Source organism: Saccoglossus kowalevskii, chromosome 20 (assembly GCF_978046115.1).
Source record: "Saccoglossus kowalevskii chromosome 20, keSacKowa6.1, whole genome shotgun sequence".
Classification (NCBI taxonomy): domain Eukaryota; kingdom Metazoa; phylum Hemichordata; class Enteropneusta; family Harrimaniidae; genus Saccoglossus; species Saccoglossus kowalevskii.
In genome coordinates this window covers 28,101,411-28,127,654 of record NC_140660.1, presented here as the reverse complement: position 1 = coordinate 28,127,654, position 26,244 = coordinate 28,101,411, and the positions used below count along the sequence as shown (strand labels likewise).

General features: G+C 37.6%; 2 protein-coding genes and 1 long non-coding RNA gene across 3 annotated transcripts in view; 1 reads left to right on the top strand and 2 right to left on the bottom strand.

Annotated features, from left to right (window-relative positions):
- Positions 1-26,244, top strand: part of LOC100378883 (xylulose kinase-like) — a 43,341-nt gene that overhangs the window by 11,494 nt on the left and 5,603 nt on the right. The window contains exons 5-14 of the mRNA XM_085494650.1: positions 5,501-5,629; positions 12,308-12,373; positions 12,629-12,701; positions 12,958-13,076; positions 17,201-17,282; positions 19,847-19,887; positions 21,227-21,342; positions 22,910-23,025; positions 23,610-23,780; positions 23,972-24,118. Of these exons, the coding sequence (XP_085350776.1) occupies positions 5,501-5,629; positions 12,308-12,373; positions 12,629-12,701; positions 12,958-13,076; positions 17,201-17,282; positions 19,847-19,887; positions 21,227-21,342; positions 22,910-23,025; positions 23,610-23,780; positions 23,972-24,118 (1,060 nt within the window). The remainder of the gene's footprint in view (positions 1-5,500; positions 5,630-12,307; positions 12,374-12,628; positions 12,702-12,957; positions 13,077-17,200; positions 17,283-19,846; positions 19,888-21,226; positions 21,343-22,909; positions 23,026-23,609; positions 23,781-23,971; positions 24,119-26,244) is intronic.
- LOC146730192 (uncharacterized) lies at positions 1,945-5,836 on the bottom strand. Its single transcript, XR_014927980.1, has 2 exons — positions 3,026-5,836; positions 1,945-2,284 (listed from the first exon to the last, which is right to left on the bottom strand). It is a non-coding gene; the product is annotated as an uncharacterized LOC146730192 (long non-coding RNA).
- Positions 11,798-26,244, bottom strand: part of LOC100378438 (uncharacterized) — a 30,222-nt gene continuing 15,775 nt past the window's right edge. The window contains exon 5 of the mRNA XM_085494652.1: positions 11,798-12,246. Within this exon, the coding sequence (XP_085350778.1) occupies positions 12,230-12,246 (17 nt within the window). The 3' untranslated portion in view covers positions 11,798-12,229. The remainder of the gene's footprint in view (positions 12,247-26,244) is intronic.

Below are 26,244 nucleotides of genomic sequence, written 5' to 3'. Positions count from 1 at the left end.
CCGTGTCCTACTGAAGTGGGCAGTTATTGATTTTTTTTGTCAAAATGGTTACTCCTATCCAAGTAAATTTAAGATATATCTCGTGCTGTAGCCACGCCCACCTATCCTGAAACGGTCGACTGTTTCCGGATTTCCGACTCTCGCCGAAAGTGCGCCACCAAATGCCAAAATATGAGAGGAAGCCATACTCCTGAGCTGTACTTATATAACACTGCGTGATTCAACATACTTTTAAACGATATACATTTTTCGGTCGGCATTTCTTTTTTTTGTCATTTTTTTTTTTTTTTTGAGATAGAGAGTTTTTAGAAGTTGTTTTCAGAACAAACGTTTGTGATGGTTAAACGTTGTGTTGTGGGCGGTTGCAGTAATACGTATAGTCATAGTGTAAGTATTCACACTTTTCCAAACGATTCGAAGGTGCGACGTCAGTAAACGAAAGCCGTGAAAACAACGAGAAAAGGTTGGGGTGGACCTTCTCCTTACAGCGTCATATGTAGTGTCCACTTCACCTCAGATTCTTTTTTCGAAAAACTGTCTTCGGCCGTGAAAAAACAACTAGGTTTTAAAGAGAAGCGCCGACAACTTAAACCTGGCGCAATACCAACAATTTTGAAAGAAATAGATTCCGAACCAGCCCATGATCACCGAGGCGGATTTCAGAAGGGAGAGAGACGTCGGGTAAGTGTTTCAAATCATTTGACTTGTTTTGCCATCCTGATTATCGCTTTATAGAGACAATTAAGTTTGCGTTATGTAAAGGTATCAATAATTTTTGATAGTAACACGAAAACGACGCGTCGGACAAACAGGAAATTACGCAGTCCTTACACACTGCTAATTGTTTTCATTTTCGCAGGCTAAAAGCTTCTGAATTGTTCGGTGATTGGTGTTGAATGTCGAATTCACACCTCTGTTACTTTCCTTCTAGCTTGATCTGCGAAATAATTTATGGGGGTACTGGACATCTCGACCCCAAAAAATCCCGACCCGTTTTTCATACCTACAGCCAAAACAAAGTCAGCTTGGACTTTCAGTTATGAGACATGACAAAACAAACGCTGCCAGTGATAGATTTCGCGAATAAAAAACAAAATTAACGCAATCAAAGGCGCCGACCACACGCGTTGGAAATACTAGTAGATAGTACACGATGTTTCGAATCAAAAGATGTCGATCAACGTTGAACTAGATAGAGGTTCGCGTCGCCACTTTGAGACAGGGTCGCGTCGATGCGGTGGGTCGAGATGTTCAATTTGGGTCGAAATGTCTTGGGTCGAGATGTCTAGAAATCATTTATGGAATAAGAATCCAGGCTTTGGCTGTCAATGCGTTATCACCAAGTAAATAAGTATGACAATCACGCTAACTCGAGTCCACTCTGAATTTGTCTGTATGTGTGTTGCTCTCAATTATTTTTGTTATCCAATTAAACGCCACCAGTCACGCACTTGTCCTCGTCGTGACCCGACGCGTTCACCCATTTCAACTGAATCTATTTCCACGCGGCGGTCATTTATTTAGTAACTGTGATTTGTCGTTTTTTTTTAGTTATTTCCCTATTTTATTGATCACTAAAGTTTAACGTCTAGAATGTCAAAATATGTTTTCTTTTTATTTTAATTTTGATGCTTCTACTGGAAATGTACTTCAATAGAGCATGTATGATATGATTCTTTATGGTTTTCTATCTACTATTGTTGAATCAAAATGCTCTCATTATAATTTACAGATTACGTAGAAGAGCTCTTCAATACACTAGACTTGTATGTTGGAGGAGATTGTGTATTACATACACTTGATGATGCACCCCTGCCACTCAACAGCCAGTATGCCCACCCTGACAAAGTCTCGGCAGTTCATTGCCACACTACAAGATTCACATAACAGTGTAAATACATTTCCAGATGCTGCAACAATTATGCTAATAAAAAACAGGCTACGTTACACAGTTCACAAATTTTATTTAGACTTGTGATGAACAAGGAAATATGACAATGTAAACATTGGATTGTCTGTACATGTATGTGAGGAAAATAATGTGAATAAAATATAATTTGTACATGGATTACTATTACTATAGTATATGGTTTTAATTGAGTGACACTGTGTGACAATGAAAAAAAAGGAAACACATCTTCAGATTTTGGAATCCATGAAAAACCAAGATTTGGTAATTTAAGTCCTAAATAATTCTCTGACATAAATATTGATAAATCTGTTACTGCTCACTCTGGTAGTACTGTAGTCTTTTTCAAGGAACTTCAAGTATCCCCTCGTTAACCTGTGGAGGTTTAGAAAATAAATAAGGTCACAATCTTTATTTGGCATTTGTTTATACGTAATTCATTCGTTTTATGATGCATCTTTTGTTACTATAATAAAGGCAACTATTATTATGTTATATATGTGTTTGAATTATGGATGAAAAAATATTGAACACATTTACAATTAGTACATAAGTATAAACAATTGCCACCCAATCCTCTCAAACGATTATTCAAAAAATAATTAAATTTTTTTTCTTCATTTTCTTTTCATTAATAATATGTCAATTTTATTTCACCAAACATTTTTCAAATTTACGTTTAAAATTTTGAAACTTGCGGATGTAATGCACACCCGCGCTTCGTGTGAAGGGAAGCCAGGTCAAAACATTGGGCATTTTACGTGTGTAGAGCAGCCCACAGAGACGTCGGCCGATCCCAACAACCATATCAGAAATTGTTGATGGTGGAAAAAAATAAGAGTTTCATTTGTGCAAAAAAAAAATCAAACGTGATAAAGTAAAACGCCGATGACATTCGGGCCACACGAGACACTCACGCCTTCGACCATGAACGAAAATCTAATATATGGATGCCAATGCACGTTTGAACGAAGCAGGCAATATTTCTGAGGAAATTCGCGATCTAAGTTTATCGAGCATAATAAAGAGTTCACACATACCTCTTTGAAATTATCGATAAGATATTTTATAAAGAGTAGTAAGCTCAACTAGAACCAAAAAACTAGAACTTCTTACCGACTCGAAAGTTGTCCAGTGCCGAGGTTCAGCGATAGTTTACAAACGTGCGCCGGGGACGGTGACATCACTGCGACCAGCCACACCAGAACGGACATATCTCGCATCTAACTCAACCCCATGCAACAAATTTGATATCCAAGTGTTCATTATGGCCCATTCTTCCTCGACGAAAAAGTACATAAGTGACAATTTAGTCAAAGACGAGATAACTGCACAAGAAATTGGCCTTATTTACACATATCGGCAATGCGAGCTGCCCAGCAACTTCCCTTTCTGACGTCACAAGGGGAATTTCTGTATGGCAATGAATAGCTAATGAGGAGCCTCGTTTTAAAATACAAAAAATAAAGTTGCTGTAGACTGAGTTTAAAACACATTTTTTCACTTAAAAAAAATAATTTATGCTTAGAAACATAAAAATTAATAATATTTATGTATCAATTGATAATTTTAGACGTGAAAATAGCAGCCATTTCACAGGCACTTTAAAGTAGTTGCTTAATTTATGTAGTATACTTAAAAAAAGATATCAATGTAAAACACAAAATATGAATTTGTGGGGCTACTAATTTTGAAAAATGGTAGACCTAGTAAATTAAACTAGTGTGCTTTCTTATTCAGCACATTCTGATTGTAGTATTATGCTAGCTTAGTTTGCTTTCAAAACCATCACATATCTAAATTGTACAAAGAAATCTACCAAAATATGTCTCACATTATTAACATAGGTAAATGCTATTTTGAATTATTCAATTACTATAAAAACTGTTATAGGTCACTGTCATGACCCCTAAAGGTCACACATCCTGGTACTTTTTCATGACACTAGAGGTCACAGATCCTGGTACTTTTTCATGACCCTAGAGGTCACACATCCTGGTACTTTTTCTTGACCCCTAAAGGTCATACATCCTGGTACTTTTGTTAGTATGACAACATTAAAACACACACAATTTGAGCGTTTTAATGAAATTTTTTGTTCCTAACAGAAACATTTTTAGTCAAGCAGCTAAAACTTGTAAATTGTGTTTAAATATCTAGAAAATAAACTCATTTTTGTTTCTTATACCAAAGAACGTACCAGGATGTGTGACCTTTAGAGGTCATGAAAGTGACCTCCAATAAGTACAACATACAAAAACTAGCCCAAAATACCATTTTTTGAGAGTTTTGTTTCCATCAGTGATGGTTTCCAGGCACAGAAAATGCCGAATGTCTGCCCTAAGAATACTTGTATAACAAACTACATATATTGGACATATCTAGGATATATTCAGGATATTTGGAAAGTACTCGGAAAATGTAATATATGTTCTCTTCAGCTCTTTTTTAGCTCTGCTGTCGACTTTGTCGAGCGGAGCTTATCAAATGAGTGATTGTCCATCGTCGTTGCCTGTCGTCCGTGTCAATGTTTTACTTTTTTGACTTCTTCTTAAAAACTACAAGCCTGAATGCTTTGATACTTGGTGTATATGTACCTTGGGTAGTCCAATTGCTTTGATATTACATATATAGGTACTACATGTGGACCTCTCTCAAATTTGTTCATTTTGTAATGATATCTTTAATTCTCTAATTTTGGTGAATATTTTTGTCATTTTTGGTAAAACGTGATATTTAAAAACCGCAAGTCCAATTGCTTTGATATTACATATATAGGTACTACGTGTGGTTCTAACTCAGATTTGTTCATTTCATGATGATATCTTCAATTCTCTAATTTTGATGAATATTTTTTTAATTTTTGGTAAAAAGTGATATTTTCAACTTCTTGTTGAAAACCGCAAGTCTGATTGTTTTGGTATTATACATATTGTTCATTTTCTAATGATGTCTTCAGTTCTTTAATTGAAATGTGCATTACTAACAGTGGAGCTATCTCAGCTGAGAGTCTGCTTGTTTCAGACAATAATTTCTGTTTAATTTTTTTTTTATATATTGTTAAAAAGTTATATGCATTGAATGTAGTGTATAAAAATAAACTGTCTATCCCATAATGCATTGCATATGCGTGCAGTAACATGCTCAGTCGTGCAAATCTTGACAGTCTATCCCATAATGCACTGCATATATGTGCAGAATTATGCTCAGTAGTGCAAATCTTGACAGTCTATCCCATAATGCACTGCATATATGTGCAGTAACATGCTCAGTCGTGCAAATCTTGACAGTCTATCCCATAATGCACTGCATATATGTGCAGAATTATGCTCAGTAGTGCAAATCTTGACAGTCTATCCCATAATGCACTGCATATATGTGCAGTAACATGCTCAGTAGTGCAAATCTTGACAGTCTATCCCATAATGCACTACATATATGTGCAGTAACATGGTCAGTAGTGCAAATCTTGACAGTCTATCCCACAATGCACTGCATATAAAAGCAGTAACATGCTCAGTAGTGCAAAATTTGAATTTTGCTGTGACTATACTGTACAATGCAATGACAATAGTTTGTCTCACTTTACAGGATCAGTTTAGTGTCAGAGATTCCCCAATATGGATGGATTCCAGTACAACACAGCAATGCAGGAATCTTGAAGATAGGCTTGGGGGCGCTCAGAGAGTGTCTAACATCACAGGATCCAGGGCTTATGAGGTATGTATCTTGGGGTACTCAGAGAGTGTCTAACATCACAGGATCCAGGGCTTATGAGGTATGTATCTTGGGGTACTCAGGGAGTGTCTAACATCACAGGATCCAGGGCTTATGAGGTATGTATCTTGGGGTACTCAGAGAGTCTGTGACATCACAGGATCCAGGGCTTATGATGTATGTATCTTGGGGTACTCAGAGAGTGTCTAACATCACAGGGTTCAGGGCTTATGAGGTATGTATCTTGGGGTGCTCAGAGAGTGTCTAACATCACAGGATCCAGGGCTTATGATGTATGTATCTTGAGACGCTCAAAGAGTGTCTAACATCACAGGATCCAGGGCTTATGATGTATGTATCTTGGGGTGCTCAAAGAGTGTCTAACATCACAGTATCCAGGGCTTATGATGTATGTATCTTGGGGTGCTCAGAGAGTCTGTGACATCACAGGATCCAGGGCTTATGATGTATGTATCTTGGGGTGCTCAGAGAGTGTCGAACATCACAGGGTCCAGGGCTTATGAGGTATGTATCTTGGGGTGCTCAGATAGTGTCTAACATCACAGGGTCCAGGGCTTATGATATATGTATCTTGGGGTGCTCAGAGAGTCTGTGACATCACAGGATCCAGGGCTTATGATGTATGTATCTTGGGGTGCTCAGAGAGTCTGTGACATCACAGGATCCAGGGCTTATGATGTATGTATCTTGGGGTGCTCAGAGAGTGTCTAACATCACAGGATCCAGGGCTTATGAGGTATGTATCTTGGGGTACTCAGAGAGTCTGTGACATCACAGGATCCAGGGCTTATGATGTATGTATCTTGGGGTGCTCAAAGAGTGTTTAACATCACAGGATCCAGGGCTTATGATGTATGTATCTTGGGGTGCTCAGAGAGTCTGTGACATCACAGGATCCAGGGCTTATGAGGTATGTATCTTGGGGTACTCAGGGAGTGTCTAACATCACAGGATCCAGGGCTTATGATGTATGTATCTTGGGGTGCTCAAAGAGTGTCTAACATCACAGGATCCAGGGCTTATGATGTATGTATCTTGGGGTGCTCAGAGAGTCTGTGACATCACAGGATCCAGGGCTTATGATGTATGTATCTTGGGGTGCTCAGAGAGTGTCTAACATCACAGGATCCAGGGCTTATGATGTATGTATCTTGGGGTGCTCAAAGAGTGTCTAACATCACAGGATCCAGGGCTTATGATGTATGTATCTTGGGGTGCTCAGAGAGTCTGTGACATCACAGGATCCAGGGCTTATGAGGTATGTATCTTGGGGTACTCAGGGAGTGTCTAACATCACAGGATCCAGGGCTCATGAGGTATGTATCTTGGGGTACTCAGGGAGTGTCTAACATCACAGGATCCAGGGCTTATGAGATATGTATCTTGGGGTGCTCAGAGAGTCTATGACATCACAGGATCCAGGGCTTATGAGGTATGTGTCTTGGGGTGCTCAGAAAGTCTATGACATCACAGGATCCAGGGCTTATGAGGTATGTATCTTGAGACGCTCAAAGAGTATCTAACATCACAGGATCCAGGGCTTATGAGGTATGTATCTTGTGGTACTCAGGGAGTGTCTAACATCACAGGATCCAGGGCTTATGAGGTATGTATCTTGGGGTGCTCAAAGAGTATCTAACATCACAGGATCCAGGGCTTATGAGGTATGTATCTTGGGGTACTCAGGGAGTGTCTAACATCACAGGATCCAGGGCTTATGAGGTATGTATCTTGGGGTGCTCAAAGAGTGTGGTAACATCACAGAATCCAGGGCTCATGAGGTATGTATCTTGGGGTACTCAGGGAGTGTCTAACATCACAGGATCCAGGGCTTATGAGATATGTATCTTGGGGTGCTCAGAGAGTCTATGACATCACAGGATCCAGGGCTTATGAGGTATGTGTCTTGGGGTGCTCAGAAAGTCTATGACATCACAGGATCCAGGGCTTATGAGGTATGTATCTTGAGACGCTCAAAGAGTATCTAACATCACAGGATCCAGGGCTTATGAGGTATGTATCTTGTGGTACTCAGGGAGTGTCTAACATCACAGGATCCAGGGTTTATGAGGTATGTATCTTGGGGTGCTCAAAGAGTATCTAACATCACAGGATCCAGGGCTTATGAGGTATGTATCTTGGGGTACTCAGGGAGTGTCTAACATCACAGGATCCAGGGCTTATGAGGTATGTATCTTGGGGTGCTCAAAGAGTGTGGTAACATCACAGAATCCAGGGCTTATGAGGTATGTATCTTAGTGGCACTCAGAGAGTGTCTAACATCACAGGATCCAGGGCTTATGAGGTATGTATCTTGGGGTACTCATGGAGTCTATGACATCACAGGATCCAGGGCTTATGAGGTATGTATCTTGAGACGCTCAAAGAGTATCTAACATCACAGGATCCAGGGCTTATGAGGTATGTATCTTGGGTACTCAGGGAGTGTCTAACATCACAGGATCCAGGGCTTATGATGTATGTATCTTGGGGTACTCAGAGAGTGTCTAACATCACAGGGTTCAGGGCTTATGAGGTATGTATCTTGGGGTGCTCAGAGAGTGTCTAACATCACAGGATCCAGGGCTTATGATGTATGTATCTTGAGACGCTCAAAGAGTGTCTAACATCACAGGATCCAGGGCTTATGATGTATGTATCTTGGGGTGCTCAAAGAGTGTCTAACATCACAGTATCCAGGGCTTATGATGTATGTATCTTGGGGTGCTCAGAGAGTCTGTGACATCACAGGATCCAGGGCTTATGATGTATGTATCTTGGGGTGCTCAGAGAGTGTCTAACATCACAGGATCCAGGGCTCATGATGTATGTATCTTGGGGTGCTCAAAGAGTGTCTAACATCACAGGATCCAGGGCTTATGATGTATGTATCTTGGGGTGCTCAGAGAGTCTGTGACATCACAGGATCCAGGGCTTATGAGGTATGTATCTTGGGGTACTCAGGGAGTGTCTAACATCACAGGATCCAGGGCTTATGATGTATGTATCTTGGGGTGCTCAAAGAGTGTCTAACATCACAGGATCCAGGGCTTATGATGTATGTATCTTGGGGTGCTCAGAGAGTCTGTGACATCACAGGATCCAGGGCTTATGATGTATGTATCTTGGGGTGCTCAGAGAGTGTCTAACATCACAGGATCCAGGACTTATGATGTATGTATCTTGGGGTGCTCAAAGAGTGTCTAACATCACAGGATCCAGGGCTTATGATGTATGTATCTTGGGGTGCTCAGAGAGTCTGTGACATCACAGGATCCAGGGCTTATGAGGTATGTATCTTGGGGTACTCAGGGAGTGTCTAACATCACAGGATCCAGGGCTCATGAGGTATGTATCTTGGGGTACTCAGGGAGTGTCTAACATCACAGGATCCAGGGCTTATGAGATATGTATCTTGGGGTGCTCAGAGAGTCTATGACATCACAGGATCCAGGGCTTATGAGGTATGTGTCTTGGGGTGCTCAGAAAGTCTATGACATCACAGGATCCAGGGCTTATGAGGTATGTATCTTGAGACGCTCAAAGAGTATCTAACATCACAGGATCCAGGGCTTATGAGGTATGTATCTTGTGGTACTCAGGGAGTGTCTAACATCACAGGATCCAGGGCTTATGAGGTATGTATCTTGGGGTGCTCAAAGAGTATCTAACATCACAGGATCCAGGGCTTATGAGGTATGTATCTTGGGGTACTCAGGGAGTGTCTAACATCACAGGATCCAGGGCTTATGAGGTATGTATCTTGGGGTACTCAGAGAGTGTCTAACATCACAGGATCCAGGGCTTATGAGGTATGTATCTTGGGGTGCTCAAAGAGTGTGGTAACATCACAGAATCCAGGGCTTATGAGGTATGTATCTTAGTGGCACTCAGAGAGTGTCTAACATCACAGGGTCCAGGGCTTATGAGGTATGTATCTTGAGACGCTCAAAGAGTATCTAACATCACAGGATCCAGGGCTTATGAGGTATGTATCTTGGGGTACTGAGGGAGTGTCTAACATCACAGGATCCAGGGCTTATGAGGTATGTATCTTGGGGTACTCATGGAGTCTATGACATCACAGGATCCAGGGCTTATGATGTATGTATCTTGGGGTGCTCAGAGAGTCTGTGACATCACAGGATCCAGGGCTTATGAGGTATGTATCTTGGGGTACTCAGGGAGTGTCTAACATCACAGGATCCAGGGCTTATGAGGTATGTATCTTGGGGTACTCAGAGAGTGTCTAACATCACAGGATCCAGGGCTTATGAGGTATGTATCTTGGGGTGCTCAAAGAGTGTCTAACATCACAGAATCCAGGGCTTATGAGGTATGTATCTTAGTGGCACTCAGAGAGTGTCTAACATCACAGGGTCCAGGGCTTATGAGGTATGTATCTTGAGACGCTTATAGAGTCTATGACATCACAGGATCCAGGGCTTATGAGGTATGTATCTTGAGACGCTCAAAGAGTATCTAACATCACAGGATCCAGGGCTTATGAGGTATGTATCTTGGGGTACTCAGAGAGTGTCTAACATCACAGGATCCAGGGCTTATGAGGTATGTATCTTGGGGTACTCAGAGAGTGTCTAACATCACAGGATCCAGGGCTTATGAGGTATGTATCTTGGGGTGCTCAAAGAGTGTCTAACATCACAGAATCCAGGGCTTATGAGGTATGTATCTTGGGGTACTCAGGGAGTGTCTAACATCACAGGATCCAGGGCTTATGAGGTATGTATCTTGGGGTGCTCAAAGAGTGTCTAATATCACAGGATCCAGGGCTTATGAGGTATGTATCTTGGGGTGCTCAAAGAGTGTCTAACATCACAGGATCCAGGGCTTATGAGGTATGTATCTTAGTGGCACTCAGAGAGTGTCTAACATCACAGGATCCAGGGCTTATGAGGTATGTATCTTAGTGGCACTCAGAGAGTGTCTAACATCACAGGGTCCAGGGCTTATGAGGTATGTATCTTGAAACGCTCAAAGAGTCTCTAACATCACAGGATCCAGGGCTTATGAGGTATGTATCTTGGGGTACTCAGGGAGTGTCTAACATCACAGGATCCAGGGCTTATGAGGTATGTATCTTGGGGTGCTCAAAGAGTGTCTAACATCACAGGATCCAGGGCTTATGAGGTATGTATCTTAGTGGCACTCAGAGAGTGTCTAACATCACAGGATCCAGGGCTTATGAGGTATGTATCTTGGGGTGCTCAAAGAGTGTCTAACATCACAGGATCCAGGGCTTATGAGGTATGTATCTTAGTGGCACTCAGAGATTGTCTAACATCACAGGATCCAGGGCTTATGAGGTATGTATCTTAGTGGCACTCAGAGAGTGTCTAACATCACAGGGTCCAGGGCTTATGAGGTATGTATCTTGAAACGCTCAAAGAGTCTCTAACATCACAGGATCCAGGGCTTATGAGGTATGTATCTTGGGGTACTCAGGGAGTGTCTAACATCACAGGATCCAGGGCTTATGAGGTATGTATCTTGGGGTGCTCAAAGAGTGTCTAACATCACAGGATCCAGGGCTTATGAGGTATGTATCTTAGTGGCACTCAGAGAGTGTCTAACATCACAGGATCCAGGGCTTATGAGGTATGTATCTTGGGGTGCTCAAAGAGTGTCTAACATCAAAAAATCCAGGGCTTATGAGATATGTATCTTGGGGTACTCAGAGAGTGTCTAACATCACAGGATCCAGGGCTTATGATGTATGTATCTCGGGGTGCTCAGAGAGTGTCTAACATCACACGATCCAGAGCTTATGAGGTATGTATCTTGGGGTGCTCAGAGAGTCTATGACATCACAGGATCCAGGGCTTATGATGTATGTATATTGGGGTGCTCAGAGAGTGTCTAACATCACAGGATCCAGGGCTTATGAGGTATGTATCTTGGGGTGCTCAGAGAGTGTCTAACATTACAGGATCCAGGGCTTATGAGGTATGTATCTTGGAGTGCTCAGAGAGTCTATGACATCACAGGATCCAGGGCTTATGAGGTATGTATCTTAGTGGCACTCAGAGAGTGTCTAACATCACAGGATTTGTTGATCTGTGAGTTGACCAACACATGGTAGATGATACACATAGGATGATAATAATTACTTTATTGAAATCATTATCATTGTCTGTTATGTTATTTATTATGAGTCATTGTGCACATGAATGACAACGAAGTATTTAAATTACCATCAAATCTGTATTACAAGCTGAATCCCTAATAGAATTTGCACCTATTTTTTTTGAACAATTGAAAACCAAAAATTCATCATTTCTCATATGTGTTGGTGCTCTAATAGAATCTGCATCTCCTCCATTGGTCTGGCCATATATAGCTGCACTTCCCTTCATCAGCATGTCATACTAGTATGTATTAGTATGTGTTCTCTTAAGTTCATCACTGAGGGCGTGATTTTGATTTTAATACAGCAAATCTCTGCACGTGATGAGTTTCGGTGCTGACTCTCTGTTGCGACCGAGATCAAGTTTTTTTCGGCGTATGCTGACTTGGTCCTGACCATTCACATACATGTTTGACTAAAAATTGGTCCGACTCTCAGAATGTGCTGAGATCTGTAAGATGAATGATGAAACATGACCCTATGATTACATGTTGTTTATGTCTTGCTTGCAGAGGTTTACTGGTAACCAGATTGCTAAGATATTTCAAACACAACAGGAAGCATATAACAATACAGAGGTATGTCATATAGTCCTGTTCACAAATTACAGATGATCCTCCTTTATATCTATCATCATGTCTGTGCGATCACAGAAACCTGATATGACGTTTTTGATCACTGAAAAATAATATGCAAATACATTGACCACAAAATCTAAAAGGTGTATAGGGTTATGAAGTATAATAACAAGATGATATATCATGTATGTGAATTTTAAGTATAAGACAATAATTTCATGTTTTTATTATAATAATTATTATATTTTTTTACAGAGGATATCTCTAGTCAGTAGTTTTGCAGCCTCGTTATTTCTTGGTGAATATGCTCCCATAGATCACAGTGATGGTGAGTGAATATCAGTAGATGTCATACTTATTGACACATGTCATATTGGTGATTGTCTTACTTACCACCTTCTTGACACATGTCATTTTGGTGATTGTCTTACTTACCACCTTCTTGACACATGTCATTTTGGTGATTGTGTTACCGCCTTCTTGACACATGTCATATTGGTGATTGTCTCATCAACTCCTTGACACATGTCATATTGGTGTTTGTCTAACCAACTTCTTGACAAATGTCATATTTGTCTCCCCAGGGTCTGGTATGAATTTGATGGATATAAATTCTCTGCAGTGGTGTAATGATGCATTGGATGTGTGTGCTCCAAATCTGAAAAGTAAACTTGGATCATTGGTTCCTGCATTCCAAAACATAGTAAGTAAATGTGTATCCAATGCTCATTTGCATATTTTTATATATTCTGTACTCATTTGCATATTCATATATTCTGTGTTCATTTGCATATTCACACATTCTGTGTTTATTTCCATATTTATGCATTCTGTGTTCATTTGCACATTCATACATTCTGTGTTCATTTGCATATTCTTACATTCTGTGTTCATTTGCACATTCATACATTCTGTGTTCATTTGCATATTCACACATTCTGTGCTCATTTGCATACTCATACATTCTGTGTTTATTTGCATATTCACACACTCTGTGCTCATTTGCATACTCACACATTCTGTGTTCATTTCCATGTTTATGCATTCTGTGTTCATTTGCACATTCATACATTCTGTGTTCATTTGCATATTCACACATTCTGTGTTCATTTCCATATTTATGCATTCTGTGTTCATTTGCACATTCATACATTCTGTGTTCATTTGCATATTCATACATTTGCATATTCTTACATTCTGTGTTCATTTGCACATTCATACATTCTGTGTTTATTTGCATATTCACACATTCTGCGCTCATTTGCATCCTCATACATTCTGTGTTCATTTGCATATTCACACACTCTGTGTTCATTTGCATATTCACACACTCTGTGTTCATTTGCATATTCACACACTCTGTGCTCATTTGCATACTCACACACTGATCTCATTTGCATATTCATACATTCTGTGTTCATTTGCATATTCATACATTCTGTGTTCATTTCCATATTCATACATTCTGTGTTCATTTCCATATTCATACATTATATGTTCATTTGCATATTCATACATTCTGTGTTCATTTCCATATTCATACATTATGTGTTCATTTGCATATTCATATATTCTGTGCTCATTTGTATATTCATACATTCTGTGCTCATTTGCATATTCATACATTATGTGCTCATTTGCATATTCATACATTTGGTGCTCATTTGCATATTCATACATTCTGTGCTCATATGCACATTCATACATTCTGTGTTCATTTGCATATTCACACATTCTGTGCTCATTTGCATACTCATACATTCTGTGTTTATTTGCATATTCACACACTCTGTGCTCATTTGCATACTCACACATTCTGTGTTCATTTCCATGTTTATGCATTCTGTGTTCATTTGCACATTCATACATTCTGTGTTCATTTGCATATTCACACATTCTGTGTTCATTTCCATATTTATGCATTCTGTGTTCATTTGCACATTCATACATTCTGTGTTCATTTGCATATTCACACATTTGCATATTCTTACATTCTGTGTTCATTTGCACATTCATACATTCTGTGTTTATTTGCATATTCACACATTCTGTGCTCATTTGCATCCTCATACATTCTGTGTTCATTTGCATATTCACACACTCTGTGCTCATTTGCATACTCACACACTGATCTCATTTGCATATTCATACATTCTGTGTTCATTTCCATATTCATACATTCTGTGTTCATTTCCATATTCATACATACTGTGTTCATTTCCATATTCATACATTATATGTTCATTTGCATATTCATACATTCTGTGTTCATTTCCATATTCATGCATTATGTGTTCATTTGCATATTCATATATTCTGTGCTCATTTGTATATTCATACATTCTGTGCTCATTTCCATATTCATACATTATGTGCTCATTTGCATATTCATACATTTGGTGCTCATTTGCATATTCATACATTCTGTGCTCATTTGCACATTCATACATTCTGTGCTCATTTGCATATTCTTACATTCTGTGCTCATTTGCATATTCATACATTCTTTGTTCATTCGCATATTCATACATTCTGCACTTAGTTACATACTCATACATTATGTGTTCATTTGCATATTCATAAATTCTGTACTCATTTGCATATTTATACATTCTGTGTTCTTTTGCACATTCATACATTCTGTGTTCATTTGCATATTCACACATTCTGTGCTCATTTGCATACTCACACATTCTGTGCTCATTTGCATACTCATACATTCTGTGTTCATTTGCACATTCATACATTCTGTGTTCATTTGCATATTCACACATTCTGTGCTCATTTGCATACTCATACATTCTGTGTTCATTTGCATATTCACACACTCTGCTCATTTGCATACTCACACATTCTGTGTCAATTTCCATATTTATGCATTCTGTGTTCATTTGCACATTCATACTTTCTGTGTTCATTTGCATATTCACACATTCTGTGTTCATTTCCATATTTATGCATTCTGTGTTCATTTGCACATTCATACATTCTGTGTTCATTTGCATATTCATACATTTGCATATTCTTACATTCTGTATTCATTTGCACATTCATACATTCTGCGTTCATTTGCATATTCACACATTCTGTGCTCATTTGCATCCTCATACATTCTGTGTTCGTTTGCATATTCACACACTCTGTGTTCATTTGCATATTCACACACTCTGTGCTCATCTGCATACTCACACACTGATCTCATTTGCATATTCATACATTCTGTGTTCATTTGCATATTCATACATTCTGTGTTCATTTCCATATTCATACATTATGTGTTCATTTCCATATTCATACATTATGTGTTCATTTGCATATTCATATATTCTGTGCTCATTTGTATATTCATACATTCTGTGCTCATTTCCATATTCATACATTATGTGCTCATTTGCATATTCATACATTCTGTGCTCATTTGCACATTCATACATTCTGTGCTCATTTGCATATTCTTACATTCTGTGCTCATTTGCATATTCATACATTCTTTGTTCATTCGCATATTCATACATTCTGCACTTAGTTACATACTCATACATTATGTGTTCATTTGCATATTCATAAATTCTGTACTCATTTGCATATTTATACATTCTGTGTTCTTTTGCACATTCATACATTCTGTGTTCATTTGCATATTCACACATTCTGTGCTCATTTGCATACTCACACATTCTGTGCTCATTTGCATACTCATACATTCTGTGTTCATTTGCACATTCATACATTCTGTGTTCATTTGCATATTCACACATTCTGTGCTCATTTGCATACTCATACATTCTGTGTTCATTTGCATATTCACACACTCTGCTCATTTGCATACTCACACATTCTGTGTCAATTTCCATATTTATGCATTCTGTGTTCATTTGCACATTCATACTTTCTGTGTTCATTTGCATATTCACACATTCTGTGTTCATTTCCATATTTATGCATTCTGTGTTCATTTACACATTCATACATTCTGTGTTCATTTGCATATTCATACATTTGCATATTCACACATTCTGTGCTCATTTGCATCCTCATACATTCTGTGTTCGTTTGCATATTCACACACTCTGTGTTCATTTGCATATTCACACACTCTGTGCTCATCTGCATACTCACACACTGATCTCATTTGCATATTCATACATTCTGTGTTCATTTGCATATTCATACATTCTGTGTTCATTTCCATATTCATACATTATGTGTTCATTTCCATATTCATACATTATGTGTTCATTTGCATATTCATATATTCTGTGCTCATTTGTATATTCATACATTCTGTGCTCATTTCCATACTCATACATTATGTGCTCATTTACATATTCATACATTCTGTGATCATTTGAACATTCATACATTCTGTGCTCATTTCCATATTCTTACATTCTGTGCTCATTTGCATATTCATACATTCTTTGTTCATTCGCATATTCATACATTCTGCGCTTAGTTACATACTCATACATTATGTGTTTATTTGCATATTCATACATTCTGTACTCATTTGCATATTTATACATTCTGTATATTCATACATTTGCATATTCAACATTCCGTGTTTGTTTGCATATTCAACATTCTGTGCTCATTTGCATATTCAACATTCTGTGCTCATTTGCATATTCAACATTCTGTGTTCATTTGCATATTCAAACATTCTGTGTTTGTTTGAATATTCATACACTCTGTGTTCGTTTGCATATTCATACATTCTGTGCTCATTTGCATTTTTGTAATTTGGATGAGCAGTATATTATGGGATATCACTTTAGTCCATCACTATTTTTACTTGATCTGCATGATTTTTAATTCATATTACAGGGCCACATTTCTCCATATTTGGTTGATAAATATGGATTTTCACCAGACTGTGCTGTAATAGCATTCACTGGAGACAATCCAGGTAAGATGTTTCTTGTCAGTCTTGATTAAAAAGACAGTAACAATGGAATTTGTAGTATATGCCATGAGATAAAAGAATTAGCTAGTCAGTCACTTTTAGGATAATGCTATGTAGATATCTATACTAAGTGAAGATTCCATTATATGTGAGTTCTCAATTCTAACCAATAGCATCTCATAAGAGAACAGCGTGTGGATGCTTTATAAAAAGCATATCATATCATATCATATCATATCATATCATATCATATCATATCATATCATATCATATCATATCATATATCATATCATATCATATCATATCATATATCATATCATATCATATCATATCATATCATATCATATCATATATCATATCATATCATATCATATATCATATCATATCATATCATATATCATATCATATATCATATCATATATCATATCATATATCATATCATATCATATCATTGCTTCATAAATCATTGGCATAATACAGTTCAGACTAAGCATAACTCCCAAGCTGGCTATCAACTCGCTTTGTCTTGTTAATTTTTAAAGTGTCAACAATAATTGCAGTTTATTCAAGTTAAGGCCAGCATTTTTTAAGTCCTTGGTGCTTAGACATTTCCAATGACAATTAATTCAGGAAAGTGGAATGGAAAATGAATGAAAAGAAGAGAGAAGAAACAAAAATAAAAATGTATTAAAAAAAAAATTTCTTATCTTTAATAAAGTTTTCAACACGAAATTAGACCTGGTTAACCATACAAATACTATATTAATCTAAATTAGATCACATGATAGTAACCATGGATACATGATAACCATAGCAACACCACAGTTGTTGTTGATTTAATGTGATACACTATGTTTATTTCACAAAAGTTGGTACACAAGATGGAACAGTAATATGACATAACATAAAATATGACATAAAGTGTTCCTGAGAAATTGAAATGTGCGCTGATTAAACCTCTGCTCAAGAAAGCATCGTTGGATTCAAACATGCTGAAAAATTATCGACCGATTTCTAATTTGTCTTTTATATCTAAAGTCCTTGAACGTGTCGTTGCATCCAGAGTGAAACAACATTTAGAGAATTATTCGTTGTATGAAGAGTTTCAATCAGCGTATCGGACCGCACATAGCACTGAAACGGCTCTTTTGCGGGTCGCTAACGATGTACTATGCAGTATTGATAATTCTAAGAATTCAGTTGCTCTCGTACTTTTGGATCTTTCAGCCGCTTTTGATACTGTGAATCACAGGATTCTCATCGATAGGTTGAGATCAAATTTTGGTTTAAATGGTCTCATCATCAAATGGTTTGAGTCGTATTTGAGTAACCGCATTCAAAAAGTGAAAATTGGAAATGTATTTTCTGATATGACGTCTATATTAGAAACCGGTGTTCCACAGGGCTCCGTCTTAGGGCCATTATTGTTCTCAATGTACATGCGTCCATTGGGCGAGTTATTGCGACGTCACGGCGTAAAATATCATTTTTACGCCGATGACACACAGATTTATTTATCGGTTTCTGAAGATGATCAAATTCGCGCCCGGGTGATACTTCAGACATGTATTCAAGACGTTAGCGATTGGATGTCTTGTAATTTCCTACTTTTGAATGTGTCGAAAACTGAATTTGTGTGCATGTCGTCTCGGAGATTCTCACAAGACTCGTGTCCTTTGTCTAGTATCGCAATTGGTGAAGAATTGGTTAGTGCTTCGTCAAGTGCTAGAAACTTAGGTGTCTTGTTTGATTCGCAGCTATCTATGGAAACACACATTTCTACTATTTGTAGATCTGGATATTCCCATCTAAGAAATATTAATCGTATTCGTAAATCATTATCCCAATCTGATACTGAAAAGTTGGTACATGCATTCATATCTTCTCGCTTAGACAGCTGTAATTCATTATTGTCTGGTCTCCCTGTAACTAAGATAAAACCTCTTATTCGTGTACAAAATGCAGCAGCCCGCCTTGTCACTCGTGCTCGAAAATATGACCACATTACAGACATTTTTATTAAACTTCATTGGTTACCAGTTGTACAAAGAATCAATTTCAAATTACTTTTACTAGTGTATAAATCTTTGTATGGTTTTGCCCCAAATTATCTATGTGAATTAATCGAATTTTATGTACCTAGTCGTAGTTTAAGATCTGAATCAAAGTTTCTTATTAAAACTCGTCAGGTGTGTAGTAAAAAGTCCAAGGTGTTATACAAAGACCGTGCTTTTGAAAATTTAGGTCCTAAACTTTTTAATGAATTACCTCTGTCTGTTCGTTCTAGTCCTTCAGTAGACATTTTTAAATCCAGACTGAAAACGCACTTATTTAAATGTGCTTTTAATATTTGACTGATTGTTTATTGTATCAGCGCCTTTGATCTTCATATGTTGGAATTGTTGCGCTTAATTAAATAAAGTTATTATTATTATTATTATTAACAGTTAACAATGTCATGCAATTAACCACATTTATAGTTTTGATTGAGTCAGATAAACATAGTTACTCATAATATCACAACGACTGACTCCAATGATTAAGCATGACATTTTTATTTCTTTTAGCTTCACTTGCTGGTATGAGATTGGCTGAGGGAGACATTGCAGTAAGTTAATAATAATAATTATAATTTTATTGATATTATTCATTATTGTTATTCACAGAACAAATTAAATTCTATTCTAAAAAAAAATGATAATTTAAAAAAAAGTAATGTTACATACCAATGGTAAATTCATATAGATGAAACTAATTCAGAAAATACCACTTTCATTAATATAAACTGCAAGTTCTTTATACCCATGATATATAAGAACAAATTGACTTAAATAAACCTATTCTTGCTTCTTTATGTTGTAGGCAGTTAATTAGAAAATGAAATTCATTCACAATGTTATCTGTATCGCACATTTCACAGAACCTTTCATCAACATTTGTTTTGGGTTTTCTATGCTGGCCTTTCTCTGATTTTAGTAATTTTCATGATAAAACAAAAATTATAAAATTTAAACATACAACTTTTTGTATTTTACCTGATAGTGACCATGTTTTGAGTACCAGTACCGTATTATAATGTTTTTACCATAGATTTCTAGATAAGAGATATTATGCCATATATCAAATTGCAGTCTGGTGACATAGGCTGAAAAAATGATATATTGTGAATGATGGGGTACTTTTTGTTGCCCTGCATTTTTTAAAAAATCTGAGTTTTAAAAAGTGTCAAAAAAGGCAATATAGTGTTCTCTTGAAAAATATTAGAACAAGTTTCTTAAAATAGCCTTACTGTAGCAGACACAAAATATGTTATTTCATGTTGCTATGATACAGGATTCCATGATTTTACATTGAAAACTTGTGATAAAGGGTTGTTTTAGAAAGAGGGAGCACTGCAATTCAGCGGCGCCACCAAGTGGGGGGAGATGGGGTTCTCCCAACCAGGGTGTGGAGTTTTTGATAATTCTAAGTTAAAATGGAGCATTCTATGGCTTCCTTGGGGCCAAAATTACTATCAGACAGGTCACAGTTGGTCAATCAGAATTTTATGGTTGCCAGAGATCTGCTCCCCAGTTCCCTTGTTTAAAAAAATCCCCAGAGATGCGATTTCATAATTATAAGAAGACTTCTGCATTCAATCTTTGAGCACATAAGTAAATAGTTGTCTCTATATTCTTTTACAAATTAAAACTGATTAATTTGTTCTGGCTTCAACATCTGTCATCTTTCAAAGTTAGGATAATTATTTTTTTTAAATTATTGTTAGGGTGTGTAAGTTATTTTCTTATTCATGGTTTAAAAACATCAGGAATTTGAATTTCTTTTGTAATTGTAAATTTCCAAATATGTTAAAAAAATCTTTGAAATGCAGCCTTATTTGGTAAACACTACCATGATTTGTATTGCATTATTATACCATGCTGATTTATTCAATTATTGTACGGTAGATAACTCTTGGAACAAGTGATGGGTTGTTTCTATGGTTACAACATCCCAAACCTGCTCTAGAAGGACACATATTTGCTAATCCAGTGAAAGGAGACGCATACATGGCACTGCTATGGTAGGAACATTTTTCTCTTTTTTTTTCAAATTAATTTTTATTTCAAAGTAGAGATTAGTAGACAGAAATGACAACCTTTTCAAGTGTAATCATATCCACTTTTTAGCTCTGCTGTCGACTTTGTCGAGCGGAGCTTATCATATGAGTGGTTGTCCATGTCAATGTTTTACTTTTTCCACTTCTTCTTGAAAACTACAAGCCTGAATACTTTTATACTTGGTGGATATGTACCTTGGGTAGACCTGTCTTAGATTTGTTCATTTCATGATGATATCGTCAATTCTTTAATTTTAGTGAATATTTATGTCATTTTTGGTAAAAAGTGATATTTTCGACCACTTGTTGAAAAGTCTGATTGCTTTAATATTATACATATAGGTATTAAATGTGGAACTCTCTCAGATTTGCTCATTTTTTAATGATATCTTTAATTCACTAATTTTGGTGATTATTTTTGTAATTTTTGGTAAAAAGTGATATTTTCAAATTCTTGTTGAAAACAGTCCAATTGCTTTAATACTATACATATTGTTCATTTTCTAATGATATCTTCAGTTCTTTAATTGTAATGTGCATTTCTAACAGCTATCTTGTTTAAAGTAATACTACCAAGAGATTAATCAAGATTTTATAAGCTGCCTAATAATTTTCTGATAACAGGGCGATGTCTGGTACCAATCGACCAATGAGAACATGGCATTCCAATAACACTGTGCTTAATTTCAAAACGTTTCTCACAAACTGAACAAGATGAATGTTACAATAGAGAACATAGTTGTGTAAACATTGTATTTTTAGTCCCCGTTCGGACGCAGTCCGAAAACAGGGACTTATGTTTTGCCCTGTGTGCGTCCGTCCGTGCGTGCGTGCGTGCGTCCGTCCGTGATCACCTGTATCTCGAACATGCATGGACCGATTAAGTTCAAACTTCACTCATACATCACACATTATATGGGACATATGCACATGCATTTTTTTCATGATCTGATTAACGATAGCCGAATAGCGGCCATTTTAAGGCAGAAAATGCATCAAAATCGCACATTTTCACCATTCCGGACCCGGATCTTAGTTATGCATGGACGGATTTTGTTCAAATTTGGTACATACATTAAACATAATAGGTCCTTGATGCACGTCATTTTTTTTTTTGGATCGGGTTCGAAATGGCCGACTGGCGGCCATTTTGTTTTAAAGAATTCAGTTCTGGATCCGTATCCAAGACATGTCTGGATTGATCAAGTTCAAACTTCACACACACATGGTACATCATGTCACAAATAGATATGTGCATTTGTTTCATGATCTGCTTAACAATAGTGGAATGATGGCCATTTTAAGTCCGAAAATGCATCAAAATCACGTATTTTCACAATTCCAGAACCGGATCTCAGTCATGCATGGATGGATTTTGTTCAGATTTAGCACAATGTGTTGTACATATGCAGGTGCATTTCGGTCATGATCTGCTTTGAATGTATATGTCACTCAAATATGAACGGAACGGGGACGTGTCATTGACAATGACTTGTTATGTTTATATTTTTGATTTTTTTGTTTAAATAAGTTTTAAAAATGGTTCATTAACAAGAGAAAATATCAGAAATAAGTGTGCTGATGGTTCATGGGAGAAATTTGAACAGTACCTCAATGCGTCACCGATGGGTAACCATGGCAATATAGGTAGGTTGGTTCTTTATAAATAAGTCATTTAAACTATAAGTACATTGAATAAAACTACTTTTTATGTTGTGACAACTTTTGCATAATGTGACCTTGATCAAACCAGTTCATTCATTTGACCTATGTGTGTGTCTGTTGCTATGCAAAGCATGGGACCCACTTAAGTTACAATGATCAATGCCCTTTAATGATGTATTTCATGAATTCAATACGGCTGGTTTCTTCGTATCGGGAAGAAACTTGTTAACTCCATATTGGATTTTGCAAAGGATTGTGGGATATATAGAATTGAACTATAGTGAGCAGGTTTGGGGAGGGGGGGGGTGGAATTGTATCTTTTCCATACAACCCTGTCAGTAAAACTAATGGAAAGTCCAACAATATAACCATAACACGTTGCTTGAAAACAAGAAAGATAAAAAGCTGATTTTAATCAAGTGAATCAGCCTTGACTGTTCAGGATATATTGATTTATGAAATTCAAAGATTGCTGCTAAATCATGAATGATTTATCATTTTATTTTGATTTTGAATTTTTAGATTTAATATTTGTTTTCACTTAGTTACTTTTTTTTTCTCCTGAGGTATATATTTTGATGTTCAAGAGATCACACCACATGCTGTCGGAATTCATCGATTTGATTGTGATAACAAGAGAGTTGATTCCTTTCCGATTGAGACTGAGATTCGAGCTGTGATTGAAGGACAGTTTATTGCGAAAAGACTGCATGCTGAGAACCTAGGATATAGACTAGGTAGGTCCACCATTTTGGATTTTGAATTCTGGGATTGATATATCCCATCATGCATCACCACAATTGTAAGACTTGCTGAGTACTTAGCTTGTGGTACCAGTAGATTTTGATTTGTAAACAAAAGCGTTTTCCGTTTATGCAGGTGACGACTCCCCCACTTTAAAGTTAACTTGAATCATTTCACATTGCAGACACGGCACATCATGTTCTTGCCACCGGGGGCGCTTCAACTAACAAAGCTTTACTACAAGTATTATCAGACGTGTTCAATAAACCTGTCTATGTACAAGACATTGCAAACTCAGCTAGTTTAGGATGTGCCTACAGAGCTAAACATGGTGAGTATATTAATTGTTATCAAACCTCTTTTGTGACATCACACTGTTAGTATACATGTCATTAGTAGCCATGCTGTTTTCATGTGAAACGGCCATTCACCTTAAATTAAAAACCTGACACCTGGCCAAGCTCTGAGTTCATAAATGATTATCCTGTACAAATTAGTATTCTACATATGCACAAACCAAAACTGTATGCTGTTGCGATTACAATCTGTGTACGTGAAAAACTGTGACTATCAAAAAAGATAAATAGAGACAACAAAAAACAAGGGTGGTGATAGAGAAATAAATGCATAGTCAGGTCTTTGGTCACATGAGCAAGAGTGGTACAAGTTGCTTCAAATCTAACTGGAAGAAGATTACTTTTCATATGGACACATCAAACATCGCTGCAGAAAAGTTGACAACATTATTATAACAATACTGCATTCTTAAAAATGTACATGTTTCTATCAGTATATACACCTAAGTATGAAATAGAAAATTGAACAGATGAAAAAAATATTGCATTATGTGTCATTTGTATATTGTAAAATTCTTTATTTTTAGTTGGAAATAATTTTCTCTATTTTTGCTGAAAGAATGATTCAGTGAAAATAAAATCCAGCGAATATACCTTTTTTCCTATATTTTACTATTTCTATTTACTATTACTATTTTTCAACTAGCTAAAAATCAATGAAAATAAATTCCATACAAAACACCAAAAAAGTCTTTTCAGTGAAAATTCATTCCAGCTAAAATAAAGTATTTTACAGTACATTGTATGTTTGTACATATAATCACAATTTTAACATGAATAAAAAAAATACAGGATATGTTACCCGTTATACTTCTTGCATCCGAGTAAGTCTTAATGACTGAGAGATATTACTGATGAAACTAAGTCAGCTTTTCTGAGAGATATGGCTACTGTGTGTCTGCCTCTCAGAGAGATATGGCTACTGTGTGTCTGCCTCTCAGAGAGATATGGCTACTGTGTGTCTGCCTGTCAGAGAGATATGGCTACTGTGTGTCTGCCTCTCAGAGAGATATGGCTACTGTGTGTCTGCCTCTCAGAGAGATATGGCTACTGTGTGTCTGCCTCTCAGAGAGATATGGCTACTGTGTGTCTGCCTCTCAGAGAGATATGGCTACTGTGTGTCTGCCTCTCAGAGAGATATGGCCACTGTGTGTCTGCCTCTCGTAGAGATATGGCTACTGTGTGTCTGCCTCTCGTAGAGATATGGCCACTGTGTGTCTGCCTCTCGTAGAGATATGGCTACTGTGTGTCTGCCTCTCAGAGAGATATGGCCACTGTGTGTCTGCCTCTCAGAGAGATATGGCTACTGTGTGTCTGCCTCTCAGAGAGATATGGCTACTGTGTGTCTGCCTCTCAGAGAGATATGGCTACTGTGTGTCTGCCTCTCGTAGAGATATGGCTACTGTGTGTCTGCCTCTCAGAGAGATATGGCCACTGTGTGTCTGCCTCTCAGAGAGATATGGCTACTGTGTGTCTGCCTGTCAGAGAGATATGGCTACTGTGTGTCTGTCTGTCAGAGAGATATGGCTACTGTGTGTCTGCCTCTCAGAGAGATATGGCTACTGTGTGTCTGTCTGTCAGAGAGATATGGCTACTGTGTGTCTGCCTCTCAGAAAAATATGGCTACTGTGTGTCTGCCTCTCAGAGAGATATGGCTACTGTGTGTCTGCCTCTCGTAGAGATATGGCTACTGTGTGTCTGCCTCTCAGAGAGATATGGCCACTGTGTGTCTGCCTCTCAGAGAGATATGGCTACTGTGTGTCTGCCTCTCAGAGAGATATGGCTACTGTGTGTCTGTCTGTCAGAGAGATATGGCTACTGTGTGTCTGCCTCTCAGAGAGATATGGCTACTGTGTGTCTGCCTCTCAGAGAGATATGGCTACTGTGTGTCTGTCTCTCAGAGAGATATGGCTACTGTGTGTCTGTCTCTCGTAGAGATATGGCTACTGTGTGTCTGCCTGTCAGAGAGATATGGCTACTAGTGTGTCTGCCTGTCAGAGAGATATGGCTACTGTGTGTCTGCCTCTCAGAGAGATATGGCTACTGTGTGTCTGCCTCTCAGAGAGATATGGCTACTGTGTGTCTGCCTCTCAGAGAGATA